The sequence below is a fragment of the Mobula birostris genome, chromosome 13 (assembly GCF_030028105.1).
Source record: "Mobula birostris isolate sMobBir1 chromosome 13, sMobBir1.hap1, whole genome shotgun sequence".
In the NCBI taxonomy this organism is placed as follows: Eukaryota; Metazoa; Chordata; class Chondrichthyes; order Myliobatiformes; family Myliobatidae; genus Mobula; species Mobula birostris.
This window is the reverse complement of record NC_092382.1, coordinates 24,046,684-24,066,940: the sequence shown is the minus strand read 5'-3', so window position 1 is coordinate 24,066,940 and position 20,257 is coordinate 24,046,684. Positions and strand designations below refer to the sequence as shown.

General features: G+C 47.3%; 2 protein-coding genes across 2 annotated transcripts in view; both read left to right on the top strand.

Moving 5' to 3' along the window:
* LOC140208596 (uncharacterized) overlaps window positions 1–20,257 on the top strand; it is a 587,054-nt gene that overhangs the window by 325,647 nt on the left and 241,150 nt on the right. The window lies entirely within an intron of this gene.
* Window positions 2,852–9,559, top strand: LOC140207497 (probable G-protein coupled receptor 139). The gene is made up of 2 exons (XM_072276022.1): window positions 2,852–3,115; window positions 6,447–9,559. The coding sequence occupies exons 1-2, from the start codon at window positions 2,935–2,937 to the stop codon at window positions 6,848–6,850; spliced, it is 585 nt and encodes a 194-aa protein (XP_072132123.1). The 5' UTR covers window positions 2,852–2,934; the 3' UTR covers window positions 6,851–9,559.

Below are 20,257 nucleotides of genomic sequence, written 5' to 3'. Positions count from 1 at the left end.
TACCCACGGGGAGGAATGTGACCACGGGAATGTCACCCACCAACCCCCCCCCCCAACTCCATCTCCAAAATCCCGCCTTGATTTTTCTCTCAGGCCGCTCGGCCCGAATCCTTTGGGCTGTCCCGTGGAGCGGGGAACGTGTCGTCACCGGGGCCCGTCAGAGGCCGGGGTGGGCGCCAGTTCGCTGGAGAAGATGAAGGCGAGGTCCGGCGGTGCGGGCTGGTTAGCGTGGATCACCACCATTCTCTGTGGGTGGGGGAGAGGGAGGGATCAGATTGAGGAGGGGAGGGGAGAAAGAGAAGGTGAGGAGAGGAGACGGAATCCACTGCCCACTCCCTGAGCCTCTCTCTCCCTCCGTCCCCTCTTCTCTCTGCATCTCTTCCCCCAACCTCTCTCTCCCTCAGTCCCCTCTGTCCCCTCTTCTCCCTCAATCTCTTCCGCCCCTCTCTCCCCCACCCTATCCTCCTCTCCCCACCTCTTTCATTCCCTTTCTGCCCCCATCTCTTTCTCTTGCTCCCTGCCGTCTCTCCCCACCCTCTTTCCATCTCCCCCCATCTCTCCCACCCACGTCCCATCCCCCGCCGCCCACACTCCCCCGGTGCACAGGAAGATCCCACTCACCACCGGAGGCCGCACGGCGCAGCACTCGAGGTTCCTGCAGTTGACGATGGCCGTGAGGACGGACATCACCAGGGAGACCAGGCAGTTCACCAGCAAAATCACCGTCACCCCGCTCACAGACCTCTGCCAGAGGGAGAGAGGGAGACATGGGGTGAGAGAGACAGAAAGGGAGGGGCTTGGTCCGGGGAAGAGAGAGACAGAAGAGAGGGTAGGGTCGGGAGTGGGAGTGCGGGGTAGGCGGAGGTGGGAGACCCAGACGGGGAGGAAGAGACTGGGGGGCGATGGGTGAGGAAGAGAGGGGGTGGGTGGGAGAGAGATGGGGAGAAAGAGGAGAGGGGGCAGAGAATAGTTGATAGAGGGAGAGTCAGACAGGGGAGAGAGAGAGGGAGGAGAGGGAGCGGTGGGAGACAGAGGGTAGAGGGGGGGGGAGGGAAACGTGAGAGGCAGGAGATGAGAGAGGTCGGACAGGGAGGGAGAGAAAGGTGGAGAACAGGGGGGAGAGACGGAGAGGGATGAGGGACAGAGAGGGGTGAACGAGGTAAAAGAGGGAGAGGGGTGGGAAATCGAGAAGGGTGAGGGACAGAGAGGGGTGAAAGAGGGAGAGGGGAGAGAGGGGGTGAGAGACGGAGAAGGGGAAAGGGGGTGAAAGACAAAGTTGAGCAGAGAGGAGAGATAGAGTGTGGGAGAGTTGAAAGTGTGAGAGAGAAGAGGGGCAGTTTCGAGGGCGGGGTGAGAGGGGAAGAGATAGTGAGGGGGGAGTGAACAGGGAGAGATGGCCGGTAAGACTGAGGGGGGGAAGTTTGGGGAATAGGGTAGAGACGGGGGAGAGGGAAGGAGCACGTTGGGTGGGGAGAGAGGGGGAGTGTGGGAGAGGGAGATGTGTTTACAAGTGTCGGGGGGAGTGGAGAGAAATCTGTGTTAACTCTTGTCTCAGGAATGTAGCTTTCTCTCCACGGAACACACCAGGTTTTGGGAGACAGTTCCCTGAAAGTGGGGAGACGGAGAGGGGGTGACAGGGGTGACAGGTTTTGGGTGACGGAGAGGGAGTGACAGTGGTGACGGAACACACCAGGTTTTGGGAGACGGTTCCCTGAAAGTGGGGTGACGGAGAGATGGGGCGATAAAGGCGGCGTTCGGCATCCCCGCCACCGTCGGACCGGCCACCAGGTTCAGGAGACCGGAGATCCCGGGGCTTAGCCCACTGCTCTACTGTCTGTACACCCATGACCGTATGGCTAGGCATTGCTCATCTGTAAATTCACTGATGATACAACCATTGTTGGTAGAATATGATATGGAGACGAGAGGGCGCAGAGGAACGAGATATACCAACTAGTGGAGTGGTGTCTCAGCCACAACCTTGTCCTCAACGTCAGTAAGACGAAAGAGGTGATTGTGGACTTCAGGAACGGTAAAAATAAGGATCAGATACCGATCCTCATAGAGAGATCAGAAGTGGAGAGAGTGAGCTGTTTCAAGTCCCTGGGTGTCTGGATCTCTGAGGTTCTAACCTGGTCCCAACATATCAATGCAGCTATAAAGGCAAGACAGCGACTATACTTCATTTTTAGTTTGAAGTGATTTGATCTGTCGATAAAAAACACTCAAAAACTTCTGTAGATGGGAGAACATTCTGTCAGGCTCTGTCCTTTTCTCCCTCCCTCTGTCAGTTTCTCTCTCTCTCTCTCCCTCTCTCTCTCTCTCATTCTGTCTGTCTCTTTCACTCTGTCTCTCTCACTCTTTCCCTTTCTCTTTCTCTCCTCCCCCTCTTTATCTGTCTGCCTGTGTCTCTCTCCCTCTCTCCCCCTCTCGCTATCTCTCTCTCCCTCTCACTCTCTCAGCCAAATACTTATGCCACGCTGCTTTTCATTCAGAATATATGAAAAGTAAGCTTTTGAAACAAATACCTGTTTTATTTAAAGAAACTTAATGAGAGAATCTGCACATTTTATTCTAACCTTAACTTCGAATTTTACTCTGACTCAGTTTTTGCTAACTCTACTGAATATTTTAATAAACAAATTATGAACACATAAAACTTCATTGCGCGAAATTATTTTACAACACCTCCACACCTGCTACGCAGCTGCTGTGCAGAAAGGGTTAACTGCATCTGCCATTTCATTAAATGCCAATATCGTCATTTCCACGGAGGGTTTTGGCGTCACAAGGGAGTTTCCCTCTCCTATTAAATAGCATCGGAATCACTGAGTTCTCACTGAGCAGCCGCTCCGACACTCACAGCGGTTTGCCGATCCACACAGCGGGACAGAGAGAGCACACCCTGCGGAAGGAAGGTTTGCTTGTTCCGTAATGGATCAGAGTCCGGGAACAGAAACGTGGAATGTGGCAGAAACTCGGAACAATGTCTTCTGGGCTGCTCAATTTATCTTTGCGAAGCATGAATGGATGACCTTGGATCTTCGAATCACGCACGCATTAAAAGTCATTCAAGTGATTTACTACCCTTGTCTCGCTATCGTTGTTCTTCCCGGTGAGTGTCTCTCCAAAACTCAACTATACAACAATATTTAACCGCTTTCTAATATTTATCACCCATTTGAAATTATTGATACTGTCGCACACTCCAGGTAAGAAATCCCCAAAGGTTCAAATTCTGCAACGATTCTGTTTACTGTGGTTCTTGTAAATCTGCGGGTGTTATGGCCATTGATCCAATCGGTAAACTCCGTTCAATCGTTGCTCACATCAGTTCATAAACGAGGTTCTGATATTTTGCCTCTGGAAGCGTTGCTTTCTCTCAGTCGCTCCATCGTCCGCTCGAAAATATCGGGTTTTGAGTCAAGTTGCTTCAAACTCCTTGTGTTTGCAACGGAATTTAATCTGACTTCTAAACGTGCATTATTCTCACAGACAACCGGTCTGACTATCAACCAGCCGCCAACGTCACCGCTCACCCAGCACCGCCCGGCTCCGTACGTGCCTGCCACGTCATCGAACAGAACATCCCGCCTTCCCACTTCTCCCAGAACCGACTGTCTGTTCTAAAACTCCCGGGTGTCCAGGGAATCCGTGATCCTTTCCTCACGGTTCACCACTGGCATTCGTCCCGCTGCAGCTCTATCTCCGCATTACCGGAATTTGAGAGCAAATGTCTGAATTGTTCCACCTCTGTCCTTTCCTCTGGTAATTCACGTGATTTAAAACAATCCTTCATTCGCTTTTCAAATGTCACTCTGAGGCTTTCGCAGAATTGGGTTATAATAATGATAAAGAGAGACGGCTTGTTATCTGTCTTCTCCTGAGAGGAGTTACATTATGGTGAATATTCCCGACTCTGTTATTCTCTGGTCATTTCAAACAATATTCATCTGCATAACATTGTGTAGTCGAAACTGTAGTTGTCTATATGGACTGAATTCTGCAACACCGTCCGAAGTTTCGACTTCTTCCTTGAATTCCATTGGCATTTCACTCAATAAAAAAAGGAAAGGGATCTCAATTTCGACTATATTATTGTTAAATTATTCTCACAATCATTCGCTCTCTTCTGATTATCCTCCTCCAATCGATATCTGTATCAGATTTGATTCTACGATAGGAACTCAACAATGATAAAATGCAATTGTCCTATCTGTGAGTGTTTATTTTTTTGAATTTTTGACTCGCGAAAATTGACTGTGGTCTCAGTGATTTCGAATAATCCAGGTACAAAACTGATTCCATTCTCCTATTGCAATTCAAAAGCGTCCTCAACTATTTAGTCGGCGTTTACATTTGACTGCCAACTTGGTTGCTGCTCTGAAGTGACAAAAACAAACAAAAAATCTGCACACTGAAGGTTACGAAAAGGCCATGAAATTCTGACAGTGAGTCATTGCTTTGGGGATAATAGAGGGTCCTTATTCCGGGGAAGTATTTTTTTTAAACCACGAATGAAATAAAATGCAAAGGAATGGAGGAAAATCTCTTTAATAAGGGCAGGAGTATCTGAGGGGGATAAAGAAGCGTGGAGGAAAAATTCCAGAGGAATATCATTTGCCCAGTTAACTTCCGGCTTGTGAACATAACATCCGCTGAGGCAAAATCAGATCTTCTGTTCAACGTGTCAGAGAGTCGACCAGCTTCTCCGAGCTATCGGTCAGCAGATTTAAATCGGTTAATGGGTTATGGATGGATTCCGCTCCTCGGAATCACTCGTACATTGAGCGAATTCACTGGAGCTACTGCTGACAGGATGGTCCACTAGTGACAGTATTTTATACAGAGCGAGGATGCCCGAGACCTCGCCACAGAACTGTAGTAATTGTATATTACTCTGTACTGCTGGCTCAATAATAAATAATTTCTTGAGGTGAGATGGTAATGATGATCCTCATTCTGATATGGGTCTCTGTTGTGGACTGAGTGGGAAAGGGTCAGGGAGAGGGGATAGTAGTTGGAAAAAGTGGGGGGGGGGGAGAGGGGAGGGAGCGGGCAGCACCAGGAAGACGTCCTGTATTTGTCAGTAATTCGCAACATACTTTTCTCGGGCCAGATTTGAAAGCTGGTTTTCCGCTCTATGTTGACAATACGGGACTGTGTAAAATACAACCATTGTTGGTAGAATCTCAGGTGGTGACGAGAGGGCGTACAGGAGTGAGATATGCCACCTAGTGGAGTGGTGCCGCAGCAACAACCTGACACTCAACAGCAGTAAGACGAAACAGCTGGTTATGGACTTCAGGAAGGGTAAGACGAAGTACAACGCATCAGTCCTCATAGAGGGGTCAGAAGTAGAGAGAGAGTGAGCAGCTTCAAGTTTCTGGGTGTCAAGATCTCTGAAGATCTAACCTGGTCCCAGCATATTGTTGCAGAAATAAAGAAGGCAAGACAACAGCTATACATTTTTAGGAGCTTGAAGCGATTTGGCATGTCTACAAATACACTCAAAAACTTCTATAGTTACACTGTGGAGAGCATTCTGACGGGCTGCATCACTGTATAGTATGGAGGGGCTACTGCACAGAATCGAAAGAAGCTGCAGAAGGTTGTAAATCTGGTCATCTCCATCTTGGGCACTAGCCTACGAAGTACCTAGGACATATTTAGGAAGCAGTGTCTCGAAAGTCAGCGCCCATTATTAAAGACCTCCAGCACCCAGGGCATGCCCTTTTCTCACTGTTACCATCAGGTAGGAGATACAGAAGCCTGAAGGCACACACTCAGCGATTCAGGAGCAGCTTCTTCCCCTCTGCCATCCGATTCCTGAATGGACTTTCAAGATTTGGACACGGCCTCACTATTTAATATGCAGTATTTCTGTTTTTGCACATTTTAAAAATAATCTATTCAACATACGTAATTAATTTACTTGTTTATTTATTTAATATGTTTTATTTATATTTATTATCTTCTTTTTTCTCTGTCTGCTTGATTGTGTATTGCATTGAACTGCTGCTGCTAATTTGACAAACAAATATGCCAAAGACATTTGCAGTAGGGTATAATGATCAGGGGAGGGAGCCTGTCGTTGATTTAAACAGTCATTGTTGCGGAAAGTTATTTAATTTTATTTAAGTTTCTGTAGAGTTCGTATTTGATGTCCCATTTACACCTTCTCCCCGAACACGCCCGAAGTTACCAAATATCAGTGATCGTTATCCGTGTTATTCGCTGCTGCTTTTGGGTGATATTGGTACACAAATGTGCATGATATTTTTCACCGATTTCACTTGCGATTTGATTCTAATAATTGATTTTCTGGATAATTTTCCTGAGCAGCAATGATTAACGAACGTGGCAGAGAACAAATCGGATAAAATGTATGATAATAGAGAACGCTTCCGGATGTTTGTACACTGATTTTTTTATGCTTCTCGCAGTGAACCTGGTGACGATTTTACTCCTGTCGGGAGGAAAGTGCGGTCTCTCCAGAGTTGTCACTCGCTACCTGGTTGCCATGGAAGCGACGGATCTTATGGTCGTTGTCCTGGACCTGATACTGAGCAAGATCCCGTATACTGACGTGCCAATGGAATTTACCTTCTGGGCCGGGGATACACCGGTGTGTAATATCCACGCCGTCCCGCTTTACACCGCCACCGATTGTTCGGTCTGGTTCACCGTCACTTTCACCTTTGACCGGTTCGTGGCCATTTGTTGCCAGAAGCTGAAAACAAAATATTGCACTGGCAAAACTGCGGCTGTGATTCTGGGAACAGTGACTGTAATTAGCTACTTAAGAAACATTTACTTGTATTTTCGGCTCTCGAGCGTTCCTCAGTGATAATTGATCCATTTATTTGTATGCGAACCGCGCGTTATGTGTCGTTATCTGTCGCAATGCCAATGGACTTATTTCATTAACTCCTCACCCCTGTGACCCCACGTCTGCTGGCTCTCCTGACGAATCGATTAACTGTCCGGCATGTTCTAGTCACCAGCAGAGGGCGCAGGAGACTCCGGCGTGCTGACAAGGGACAGGGTGACAGAGACCCGCAGATGGAGAGTCGCAGAAAATCCTTCGTTTTACTGCTGATCATCTCTGGCAATTTCGTCCTGCTGTGGGCACCGTTCACTGTGTATTCTGTGTGGAACCGGCTGTCGGTTCTCTCTGCGTTGGCACATCCTCCTGATTCTCTGCGAGGACTGGGCTCGATGCTGCAGCTTCTGAGCTGCTGCACAAACACGGCTCTTTACGCCGTCACCCAGACCAAGTTCAGGGAGCAACTGAAGGACGCGATAAAACATCCCCTGGCTCTCATTGCCGCAAGGATGTCATAAATTAGTGATGTAGTGATGTTTCCCTGCCTGGCCCAAATAATTCACCACTCATTGCAGGCAAATTCTGCAGCAATGCAGCCCAGCGTTGTCCTTGTTCGACTCATTATTCGCCCGCTTTACAATGACCATAGAACCATAGAACACAACAGCACAGTACATTCCCTTCGGCCCTTGATGTTGTTCGGACCCATAAAATCCTTTAAAAAAGTACTAAACCAACACTAACCTGTAACCCACCATTTTTCTTTCATCCATGTGCCTGTCCAAGAGGCTCTTAAATACCCCTAAAGTTTTAGCGTCCACCACCATCATTCCAGGTCATTCCAGGCATCCACAACCTTCTGTGTAAAAAAACTTACCTCTGGTGTCTCCCCTAAACTTCCCTCCCTTTACTTTGTACATATGCCCTCTGATGTTCGCTATTCGTGCCCTGGGAAACAAGTACTGGCTATCCACCTTATCTATGCCTCTCATAATCTTGTAGAGCTCTATCAAGTCCCCTCTCATCCTCGTACGCTCCAGCTCTGCTAACCTTGCCTCATAAGACTTGTTTTCCAATCCAGGCAACATCCTGGTAAATCTCTTCTGCTCCCTCTCCATAGCTTCCACATCCTGCCTATAATGCAGTGATTAGAATTGAACACAATACTCCAAGTGTGGTCTCACCAGAGCTTTGTGGAGTTGCAACATGACTTCTCTATTGTTGAACTCAATCCCCTTATTAATGAAGCCTAGCATCCCACAGGCCTTCTTAACTATACTGTCAACCTGTGCAGCGACCTTGAGGGATGTGTGGATTTGAATCCCAAGGTCCCTCTGTTCATCCACATTCTTAAGTAACGACCATTAACCGTGTACTCAGCCTTCTGGTTTGTCCGTCGAAATGCATCACCTCACACTTATCCGGATTGAACTCCATCTGCCACCTTTCTGCCCAACTCTGCATCCTGTCTGTATCCTCTTGTAACTTTCGACAACCTACAGCTCCATCCACAACTCCTCCAATCTTAATATCATCCGCAAACTTACTCACCAATCCTTCTGCCTCTTTATCCAAATCATTTATAAAAATCACAAATAGCAGGGGTCCCAGGACAGATCCCTATAGCACTCCACCAATCACCGACCTCCAAGCAGAATACTTTCCTTCCACAAGTATCCTTTGCTTTCTTCCTTTAAGCGAATTTTTTATCCAAACAGCCAAGGTTCCACTGATCCCATGCCTCATGACTTTCTGGATGAGTCTCTCGTGAGGGACCTCGTCAAATGCCTTGCTAAAATCCATGTAAACCACATCTACCGCCCTACCCTCATCAATTTCTTTTGTTATCTCTTCAAAAAACTTAATTGGGCTCGTGAGGCACATCCTGCCCTTGACAAAGCCATGCTGACTGTTCCTAATCATGTTATACCTCTCCAGATGTTCATAAATCCTGCCTCTCAGGATCTTCTCCATCAACTTACCAACCACTGAGGTAAGACTCACTGGTCTATAATTTCCTAGGCTATCTCTACTCCCTTTTTTGAATAAAGGAACAAGATCAGCCACCCTCCAATCCCCCGGAACCTCTCCCGTCCCCATGGATGATGCAAAGATCATCGCCAGAGGATCAGCAATCCCCTCCCTCGACTCCCACAGCAGCCTGCGGTACATCTCATCCGGTCCCAGTGACTTACCCAACTTGATACTTTTCAAAAGCTCCAGCACATCCCCTTTCTTAATATCTACATGCTCAAGTATTTTCTGGTCTGCTGCAAGTCATCACTACAATCACCAAGATCCTTTTCCACAGTGAATAGTGAAGTAAAGTATTCATTAAGTAGCTCTGCTAATTGCTCCGGTTCCATACACACTTTTCCATTGATAGGCCCTATTCTTACACATCTTATCCTCTTGCTCTTCACTTACTTGTAGAAAGCCTTGGGGTTTTCTTTAATCCTGCCCACCAAGGGCTTCTCATGGGCCCTTCTGGCTCTCCCAATTTCCTTCTTAAGCTCCTTCCTATTAGCCTTATAATCTTCTGGATCTCTAACATTACCTAGCCCTCTGAACCTTTTGTAAGCTTTACTTTTCTTCTTGACTAGATTTATTACAGCCTTTGTACACCACAGTTCCTGTACCCGACCATAACTTCCCTGTCTCCGTTGATAAGCACATTCTTGTTAAACACGCAAACAGAATTCAAGTTCAACAATTAAAACATAAATGGCTTCGAATTGAACTGCCGTATATTTGTTTGTATTTGTGTGTGTGTGCGTGTGTGCCTGTGTGCGTGTGTGCGTGTGTGCGTGTGTGTGTGCGTGTGTGCGTGTGTGCGTGTGTGCGTGTGTGTGCGTGTGTGCGTGTGTGCGTGTGTGTGTGTGTGCGTGTGTGCGTGTGTGTGTGTGTGCGTGCGTGTGTGTGTGTGTGTGTTTGTGTGTGTGTGTCTGTGTGTTTGTGTGTGTCTGTGTGTGTGTGTGTGTGTGTGTGCGTGTGTGTGTGCGTTTGTGTGTGTGTGTCTGTGTGTTTGTGTGTGTGTGTCTGTGTGTGTCTGCGTGTGTGCGCGTGTGTGTGTGTGTGTGTGTGTGTGTGTGCGTGTGTGTGTGTGTGTGTGTGTGTGTGTGTGTGCGTGTGTGTGTTTGTGTGTGTGTGTGTGTGTGTGCGTGTGTGTGTGTGTCTGTTTGGGTCAGAGAGAATGGAACTTCCCACTCCCCTGTCTGAGTGTGTGTAGCTCCCTCACCATCTTCTCTCCTCTGTCCACACGCCTCACATCCTCCATCTCCCCCATCCTCCTCACCCGTCACCATCCTCACCCAGCAGTATGTCAGTAAATCTCCAGAAAAGCACAATACTAAACACCATTAGAATAATCGGAAAGTTCTGAGCAATTGAGAAACAAGTGTGCCCGTCCCTCTGGTTTTATCAACTTGAGCCGAGAAAAGCAAAATAATACATATTGACGTATATAACACATGTATCGCGTGATATCTTTGTCTGAAACCGATCTGGAAATCTTACAAAGGAAAACAAGGACTGAAATGAGGAATTTTGAAAAACACCATGTATACTCGAACCCACCGACATCAACTCCACCCAGGAAAGATGGATGAACAGAATAAGACATAAATACTTTACACAACAGTCAGATAAAACTTCTAAGGAAATATTTTCATTAACGGAAACATGATTAACCACTCCAACGAACATATACTATTCTGATAAGAAGTACATGAAACTGAAGATAAATGAAAGCACACGGATGGGAAATGAAGGAATTATCACGACAGAAGAAACTGTTAACCAGTGGAAGACCATTAGCTCCAGACCCGGCAACATCCTTGTATATTTCCTCAGAAATGTATCATACTACTTCACCGTGACATCCCATCTCCTGTACTTAACTCTTTGATACAGAAAGGCCAATGTGCCCAAAGCTTTCTTTACGACCCTATCTACCTGTGACGCCACGTTCAACGAAGTATGGACCTGTATTCCCAGCTGCCTTTGTTCTACCGCACTCCTCAGTGCCCCTCCGTCCAACCGTCCCGGTTAGTTCTACCGAAGAGCAACACCTCGCATTTGTCTGCATTAAATTCCTGCAGCCATTGTTCAGCTCATTTCTCCAGCCGGTGCGGATCCCGCTGTAAGTCATTACAGCCTTCCTCGCTGTCCACTACACCTCCAATCATGTTGTCATCGGCAAATTTCCAGTAAACCACATTATCATTCAGATGGTTGATATAGACGAGATACAGAAACGTTCCCGGCACTGATCCCTGCGGCACTGTACAAGTCTCAGGCCTCCAGTCAGAGATACAACACTCCACCTCCACTCTCTGGATCCAACTACAAAGCCAATGTCTCATCCTGTTTACTACGTCATCGTGAATGTCGAGCGACTGAACCCTCGTGACCAACCTCCCACGCGGGAGCTTGTCATCTGGTCACTTACACAGACACAATCACGTGGCAAACTTCATTCACAAAAATGTTGCTTTAAAAGGCAAACTCATAAATGGTGCCATACATTACTATAAATACAGAGTCAGAGTATATAAATATAAAGTCAGAGCCCTACAATAACATGACGACCGACCCATTATCACTGGTGGGGCAATCCATAATACATGGGATATCACATCAGGACACCCAGTCGTAAGCAGGAAGTAAAGGTAAGAATACGTGTGGAATTCAGAGACAGGTATATGAATAATAATAGGGGGTAATACTTGATGAATTTCTCCCAAATATTCCCCAAGACCTCCGAAGTGCCAACGATGTAGATTGGGTCAAATCTGCTTTGCGCCTCCGGGACCGCTTTGAGAAGTGGAGAGAAGATGACACTGGTTGTCAGACCGTTGCACTTGTGAGGGAACAAGACGGGTCAAGCGGCCTCTGTGTCAGTGGGGACCTCGTTTGGGGCGACTGATCATCATTCAACCCGTTCCCAGGTTGTTAGAGAGAAGAGAGAGAACAGACATTTCAGTCAAAAACCTAAAAGGTGTGAACCCTATTTTCGGTGGCATAGGGAAGGATCAATGGGGTCAACATGCGCGAAACAGCGCCCCCTAACGCCTTCACCAGCATTTTGGGGATGTTAACCAGGCCAGTCTGAAAAAAAATCACTAAGCAGTTACCATCAACAGATCACATGCAATAGCAGAAGAAACAACACACTGAACCACTGTTACCTCAAGAATGCCTACTGTGCTATTCCACGCCCTCACTTCGGGAAGTCTGATCACCTGGCTGTACTTCTACTCCCCGAATATAGGCAGAGACTGAAGACTGCAGCACCAGCAGTGAGGACCAAGAAGGTTTGGACAAGGGAAGCACAGGAGCCCCTACAGGACGGCTTTAAATCGGTGGACTGGACTGTATTCAGGAATCCATCTTCGAATCTGGATGAGTATAGTGTAGTTGTTATGGACCTGATTAAAAGCTGTGTGGATGAGTGTGTGCCTGCAATTAATTACTGTACAATCCCAAACCAAAGGCCGTGGATGAGCCAGAGGGAACGTCGTCTGTTAAATTCTGGATCTGTGGCATTCAAATCTGGCGACCCACGTCTGTACCAGAAAACCAGGAATGATTTGCGGAGGACTATTTCAAGGGCGAGGCGACAATTTTCAACGAGGTTGGAGGCGACATCTGACGTACGACAACGCTGGCAGGGTTTGGAAGACATTACTTCCTACAAAGCAAAACCCAACAGTATGAATGGCGGCGATGTTTCACTACCAGATATACCCAATGCCTTCTCTGCGGGCTGTGAAAGGGAGAATATAACTACAGCTGTGAAGATCCTTGTTGCACCCGATGATGCCGTGATCTCTGTCTCAGAGGCCGATATTAGTCTGTCTTTAAAGAGAGTGAATCCTCGCAAGGGGAAAGGTTCAGTGGAATTCCTGGAAAGGCTCTGAAAACCTGTGTCAACCAACTGGCGGGAGTATTCAAGGACATTTTCAACCTCTCACTGCTACGGGCGGAACTTCCTACTGCTTCAAAAAATTAACAATTATACCAGCGCCTAGGAAGATTAATGAGAGCTGCCTTAATGACTATCGCCCGGCAGCACGCACATCTACAGTGATGAAATGCTTTGAGAGGTTGGTCATGGCTAGGGTGAACTCCTGTCTCAACAAGCATGTGGACCCACTGCAATCTGCCTATCGTCACAACAGGTGAACGGGAGAAGCGATCTCAATGGCCCTTCATACGGCTTTAGACCACCTGGGCAATAAAATTACCTATGCAGGATGCTGCTTGGTGACAATAGCTCAGCATTCAACACCATCATTCCGCAATCCTGATTGAGAAGTTACAGAACCTGGGCCTCTGTACCTCTCTCTGCAATTGGATCATCGACTTCCCAACTGGAAGACCACAGTCTGTGCGGATTGGTGACAATATCTCCTCCACGCTGACGATCAACACTGGTGCACCTCGGGGCTGTGTGCTTAGCCCACTGCTCTACTCTCTGTACACCCATGACTGTGTGCTTAGCCCACTGCTCTACTCTCTGTACACCCATGACTGTGTGCTTAGCCCACTGCTCTACTCTCTGTACACCCATGACTGTGTGCTTAGCCCACTGCTCTACTCTCTGTACACCCATGACTGTGTGCTTAGCCCACTGCTCTACTCTCTGTACACCCATCACTGTGTGGTAAGACATAGCTCATACACCATCTATAAGTTTATTGATTGCTGGTAGAATATGATATGGAGACGAGAGGGCGCACAGGAACGAGATATACCAACTAGTGGAGTGGTGTCTCAGCAACAACCTGGCACTCAACGTCAGTAAGACGAAAGAGCAGATTGTGGACTTCAGGAACGGCAAGACAAAGAATCAGATACCAATCCTCATAGAGGGATCAGAAGTGGAGAGAGTGAGCAATTTCAAGTTCCTGGGTGTCTGAGGGCCTAACCTGGTCCCAACATATCGATGCAGCTATAAAGAAGGCAGCACAGCGACTGTACTTAATTTTTAGTTTGAAGAAATTAGGTATGTCGACAAAAAACACTCAAAAATTTCTATAGATGGAAGATCATTCTGACAGGCTGTATCGCTGTCTGATATGGAGGGTTGCGGGGGGTGAGGTGCTACTGCACGGGACCGAAAGAAGCCGCAGAGGGTCATAAATTTAGGCAGCTCCATCTTGGGTACTGGCCTATAAAGTTGCCAGGACATCTTTCTAGATTAGTGTCAGTGTCAATTATTCAGGACCTCTATCATCCAGGATATGCCCTTTTCTCACTGTTACCATTAGGTAGGAGGTACAGAAGCCTGAAGGCACACACTCAGCGGTTCAGGAACAGCTTCTTCCCCTCTGCCATCCGATTCTTAAATGGACATTGAACCCGTGCTTACTATCCCACATTTTTAACACGTATTACTTGTATTTTGCACGATTTTAAAAAATCACTATTCATCCAATGTAATTGGTTTACTTATTTATCTACCTTTTCTATGTTATGCATTGCATTGAACTGCTGCTGCTAAGTTAACAAATATCACGACACATTCCAGTGATAATAAAGATAATTTTGACTATGAAATTATCTGTTTGCTTTCAGTACTGCGAGGCTACAGAGAGAGCGAAGGGCATGTCGAGACACAAATGAACTCATAGTTCTTCACTCGAGACAAAAAAGAGGTCAGTTTGTGATGGCTGTCCACACCACTGGACACGGAATTCTGAGGTCAAGAGAGTGGAACCGACCCAATGCAACGGGATTTGTACTTTAAAAACTCTCCTGCACATGCTTCATGGACAAAACCACTTTATTATGATGGTATGAAAATTGGCCGTGAAACACTTGAAAAGCAACAGAAAGACCGAGAGATCGAGTGCAAAGAATAATAATGTTCTCTCTCTCTCTCTCTCTCTCCCCCCTCTCTCGATCTATCTATCTCTCTCCATCTCTCTCTCTCCCTGTCTGTCTGTCTCTCGCTCTCTCACTCTCTCCCCTCTCTCTCTCCCTCCTCTCTTTGTCTGACTGTATTTCTCTCTCTCTCACTCTACCCCCTCTCTCTCACACACACACACACTCTCACTCTATCTATCTCTCTCTCCCTCTCTCTGTAAGCCAAACACTCCTGCTACCCTGCTTTTCAATCAGAATATTCAAAAGTAAGCTTTTGAAACAAATACCGGTTTTGTTTAAACGAACTTAATGAGAGAATCTGCACGTTTTATTTTGTCCTTATCTTCGAATTTTACTCTGACTCAGTTTTTGCCAAATCTACTGAATATTTTATAAACATATTATGAACATATAGAACTTTATTGCTCGAAATTATTTGACAACACCTCCGCACACTGGCTACTCAGCTGCTGTGCGAAAAGGGTTAACTACATCTGTCATTTCATTAAATGTCAATATAGTCATTTCCACAGAGGATTTCGGCGTCACGAGGGAGTTTCCCTCTCCTATTAGTAAACATCGGAATCACTGAGTTCTCACTGAGCAGCCGCTCCGGCACTCACAGCGGTTCGCCGATCCACACAGCGAGGGACAGAGAGAGCACACTCTGCGGAAGGAAGGTTTGCTGGTTCCGTAATGGGTCAGAGTCCGGGAACAGCAGTGGCAGAAATTCAAAAGAATGTCTTCTGGGCTGCTCAATTTATCTTTGAAAGTTATGAATGGATGTCCTTAGATCTTCGAATTGTGCATGCATTAATAGTCATTCAAGTGATTTACTACCCCCGTCCTCGCTATCATTGCTCTTCCCGGTGAGTCTGACTCCATACCTCAACTACACAGCAATATTTAACCTTTTTCTAATGTTTTTCTCCCATTTGAAATTGTTGCTGCTGTCGCACACTCCGTATAAGAAATTTTGAAAACTTCGAATTCTGCAGCGATGCTGTTCACTGTGGCTCCTGGAACTGTGCGGTCAATGATCTAATCGATAAACACCGTTCAACCGTTCCACACATCATTTCATGATCGGGGCGTACATGTTTTGTCCCTGAAAACGTCGCTTCTTTTTTGTCGCATCATCTCCCGTCGAGAATATTATCTGCCGAATCAAGTTGTAAATATAATCCAAATCCTCAATATTTGGAAATATAATCCAAATCCACAATATTCCAGCAGCCAACCGCTCTGTCAGCTAAGAGCCAGTATCACTGCACACTAGCCACAAATCGGATAAATTGTATGTTCACTTAACAGAAAACGCTTCCTGACGTGTGTCAATTGATTATTATTACTTTTTTCTCCTCCTCGCAGTGAACCTGGTGACGATTTTAATCTTGTCCAGAGGAAAGTGCGGTCTCTCCAGAGTTGTCACTCGCTACCTGGTTGCCATGGCAGCGGCGGATCTTATGGTCGTTGTCCTGGACCTGATACTGTGCAAGATCCCGTATACTTACGTGCCAATGGAATTTACCTTCTGGGCCGGGGATACACCCGTGTGTAAAATCCACGCCGCCCTGCTTTACACCACCACCGATTGTTCGGTCTGGTTCACCGTCACTTTCACCTTTGACCGGTTCGTGGCCATTTGTTGCCAGAAGCTAAAAACAAAATATTGCACTGAGAAAACTGCAGCTGTGATTCTGGGGATGGTGACTGTAATCAGCTGTTTAAGAAACATTTACTGGTATTTTCGGTTCTCTGGGCGTTATGCATTCATAATTGATCCATTTATTTGTAGGAGAACCGCGCATTATGTGTCTTTATCTGTCGCAATACCAATAGAGTTATTTAATTACCTTCTCACCCCTGTAATCCCATTCCTGCTGGTTCTCCTGACGAATGGATTAACTGTCCGGCATGTTCTAGTCACCAGCAGAGGGCGCAGCAGACTCCGGCGTGCTGACAAGGGACAGGGTGACAGGGACCCGCAGATGGACAGCCGCAGGAAATCCCTCGTTTTACTGCTGATCATCTCTGGCAATTTCGTCCTGCTGTGGGCACCGTTCACTGTGTATTCTGCGTGGAGCCTGCTGTCTGCTTCCTCTGCGCTGACGGTGCCTCCTGATTCTCTGCGAGAACTGGGCTCGATGCTGCAGCTTCTGAGCTGCTGCACAAACACGGCCCTTTACACCGTCACCCAGACCAAGTTCAGGGAGCAACTGAAGGACGCGATAAAACATCCCCTGGCTCTCGTTGCTGCGAGGATGTCATGAATTACTGGTGTTTCCTTGCCTGGCCCAACTAATTCACCGCTCATTACAGGCAGATTCCGCACCAATGGAGCCCGCGTTCTCCTTGTCCGTCTCATTCCTCGCCAGCTTTACCATCGCGCATGATTCCTCACTCTGGCTCACTGACGATCATTTTAATCGTTTGTTTTTCTGCATTCACCAGTTTATATCCCCCTTTCTTCCCCAGTGGAGCGAGCTATTTTGTTAGTGTAGATCAGCGCCATCGTTGTGAGCCACTGTTCTGCCGTCGAAGTCCCACTGTTCGTCTGTCCCAGCCACACTGCTCCGCTCCAGCGTGAAACCTCTCCCGTGTCCGCGAAACCTCTCCGGTTTAACAGTGACTGCGAACGGTCAGGTTCACCCACTTCGCAGGTCATACTGGAAATCGGCTCTTGTCCCGGATATCGTTCTGATAAATTCAAGGATTGCAGAATTATCTTGCAATCACAATGTTAACGTCAGTTTGAAAAATCGATGCTCGCGTTGAGGAAATGCGATTGTCAATTGGCAACGTAGGGGTGCAATTGCTCTAGTGTTTTTCTGGGGCGCGGGGGATAGCGAGGACAGACATGTCTCGGGAGTTGCATTGTATTTGTTGTCCAGCGCTATTTCAAGGCCTGGAGATGGGTGGAGGGAGAAGTATTGCGACTTTATCTGTCTTTCCCAGCTAAAGTTGTTTGTTTTTCCGGTACTGGTGGGGTGCTGAATTTAATGATCCTTTGAAACACGAACGTTATCAGGTTTTATCCAACGCGGATGGTTCAAGAGAGCCGAAACTCTGCCTGTTGTCTCTACTACAGAGGCCGGATCAGACCGAAACTGTATCACTGAATGTGTCTAAATGAGCAGAGAGGAAGGAGAGCTGACCGAGGAACTGTCTTCTGGAAAAGATCAGGAAAGCACGAGTAAAGCTGCAGAGTACAGCAAACACATAATTACAGGCTCGGGCAGGTCTTCTACTCCGCTGATAAAATATTATTGAAATGATCCCGAGTACGATAATATGGACTCTTCACCTCTCAGTTTATTCCGTCGTGATTTTCCTCCTTTTTTGTCCCCCTGTTGTTCAGTGTATCTGTAGTTGTTTCACTTTATTCAGCATTGCTACTATTTGACCTTGTTCTGTTTGTTCTACTTCATATAATGATTTGGACTGTACACAAGACTGGATTTTCACAGCATCTCAGTATATGTGACAATACTAAACCGATTCCAATTGCATTCACCTAGGGAACAAATCTGAATCAGTCTTCCCACCATGGGGGAGTCACAGTCCGTGGACAGATCGGGCCGCTCACACGGAGTTGCCTTGTCCGGACCACAGTGAGAAGTGAGCGGCTACTTGGATATCACAGGTTCGCAAGTTCACAGAGTACGTCACGGCGGTACGTCATTTCCGGGTAAGGTACTCTCCCTGACTAGAACCGGATGGCGATAATTTCATGCCTCTTCTGTCCACATGTTCACCCAGATCCGTCTGATCTGCTGTCAGACTCTGCCTCCGCCGGGCGCTCACGCATTTGGTTTCTGATCTGTAGCAACTCACCCGGTGAGGATCAAAGCGATCCGATACTCTCTGTGTTCGCTACACTTCAGAAACATCTATGGTGCCTGGCTGCTGACGCCACCTTGCGTGGGTTGTATTGCAAACTGGTTATCGTCTGCCGATAATCGCGATCCTCTCAGCCTCAGGGTGTCTCGCTACAGCGGACACTAACCGATCCAGTTTATCGGTTTCGTGCTGTTTTAGGATTATTCCTTTCACATGTACCGAGATACAGTGGAACTATGTCTGGCGTTTTGTTCCATGAAACTCCGATGATTACACAAAGTATTGAGTAGAACAATGTAAAGAAATATCTCTGTCCTTGTCCTTGTCTCTGTTCTTGTGCACCGTGTCTCGTGTAATTAAAGGAAGCATGCATTCCAGTGTAGATGGAAATGTTGGGCTGGGGATTCATCGTTCAGTGGTCCCGGGAATCGTTTGCATCCAGGAAGCCGTTCTGTTCTCACCATGGTCCGGGCAAAGAAACACGAGGAAATACAGCGCACATACTTTGTTGTTTTACCTATCGGGATCTATAGACTGAAAACACTGGAACGGCTTGTTCCTTCAGACTTATCACAGACCTAATGTCACTGGCGTGTGTTCTAAACTTATCAAACTTCCCCAAGATCTGTTAAAGTCACTTACAGTCTTTGGACCAGCCGGTAAAATAGGCTGAACATTGGTAGGTGGAATTTCATGCAGGTATCTGCGAGCTGTCGCATTTTGGGAGGACATACACGTTGAATGCTCGGTCACGGATGAGTGCGGTGGAACAGAGGGATCCGAGAATAGAGATCCGTAATCTCTCGAAAGCGGCATCACCGGTCGACAGTGTCGTAAAGAGAATATTTCTGTACATTGATCTTCATAAGTCAAGGTTTTGAGTATCAGAGATGAGATGAAATGTTGGAGATGTGTAAGACGTTTGTGAGGGTGAATTAGGGGAGTATTGTGCGCAGTTATGGTCGGCTGTCTGAAGGAAAGCTATCAATAAGACTGAATGTGTTCATAGAGATTTTACAAGAATGTTTCGGGTCTTGAGGACTTAGTGGTGTGAACATCTTACCAGAATAGAACATACCCAATCGAGTGCTGAGACCTGCTTTCATTGATACAGTAAATCCCGAGAAGATTTACTGTAAGCGGGACAGAGGGAATGGAACTGGCCCGACACCCAGTCTGAGTGTGTGCAGCTCTCACAACATCTTCTTCACGCAGCGAGCTCACCGTGTCCGCTTCCCGCTTCCTCCCCCCACCCCTCACCATCCTTGCACTCCTCAGCACACTCTCCTTTCTCAGTCTCACTGCGTGAGCTCACCGTGTCCGATTCCCGCTTCCTCCCCACCCCACCCCTCACCATCCTCTCACTCCTCAGCACATCCTCCTTTCTCAGTCTCACTACGTGAGCTCACCGTGTCCGCTTCCCGCTTCCCCCCACCCACCCCTCACCATCCTTGCACTCCTCAGCACACCCTCCTTTCTCAGTCTCACTATGTGAGCTCACCGTGTCCACTTTCCACTTCCTCCCACCCCTCACCATCCTCTCACTCCTCAGCACACCCTCCTTTCTCAGTCTCACTACGTGAGCTCACCGTGCCCGATTCCCGCTTCCCCCACCCCACCCCTCACCATCCCCTCACTCCTCAGCACATCCTCCTTTCTCAGTCTCACTACGTGAGCTCACCGTGCCCGATTCCCGCTCCCCCCACCCACCCC

Bases quoted from the DNA above. Each gene is read 5' to 3' on its own strand.
- LOC140207497 (XM_072276022.1), top strand. From the start codon at position 2,935: ATGGATCAGAGTCCGGGAACAGAAACGTGGAATGTGGCAGAAACTCGG. The intron at 3,116-6,446 runs GTGAGTGTCTCT...TGCTTCTCGCAG, and splicing joins CGCTATCGTTGTTCTTCCCG to TGAACCTGGTGACGATTTTA.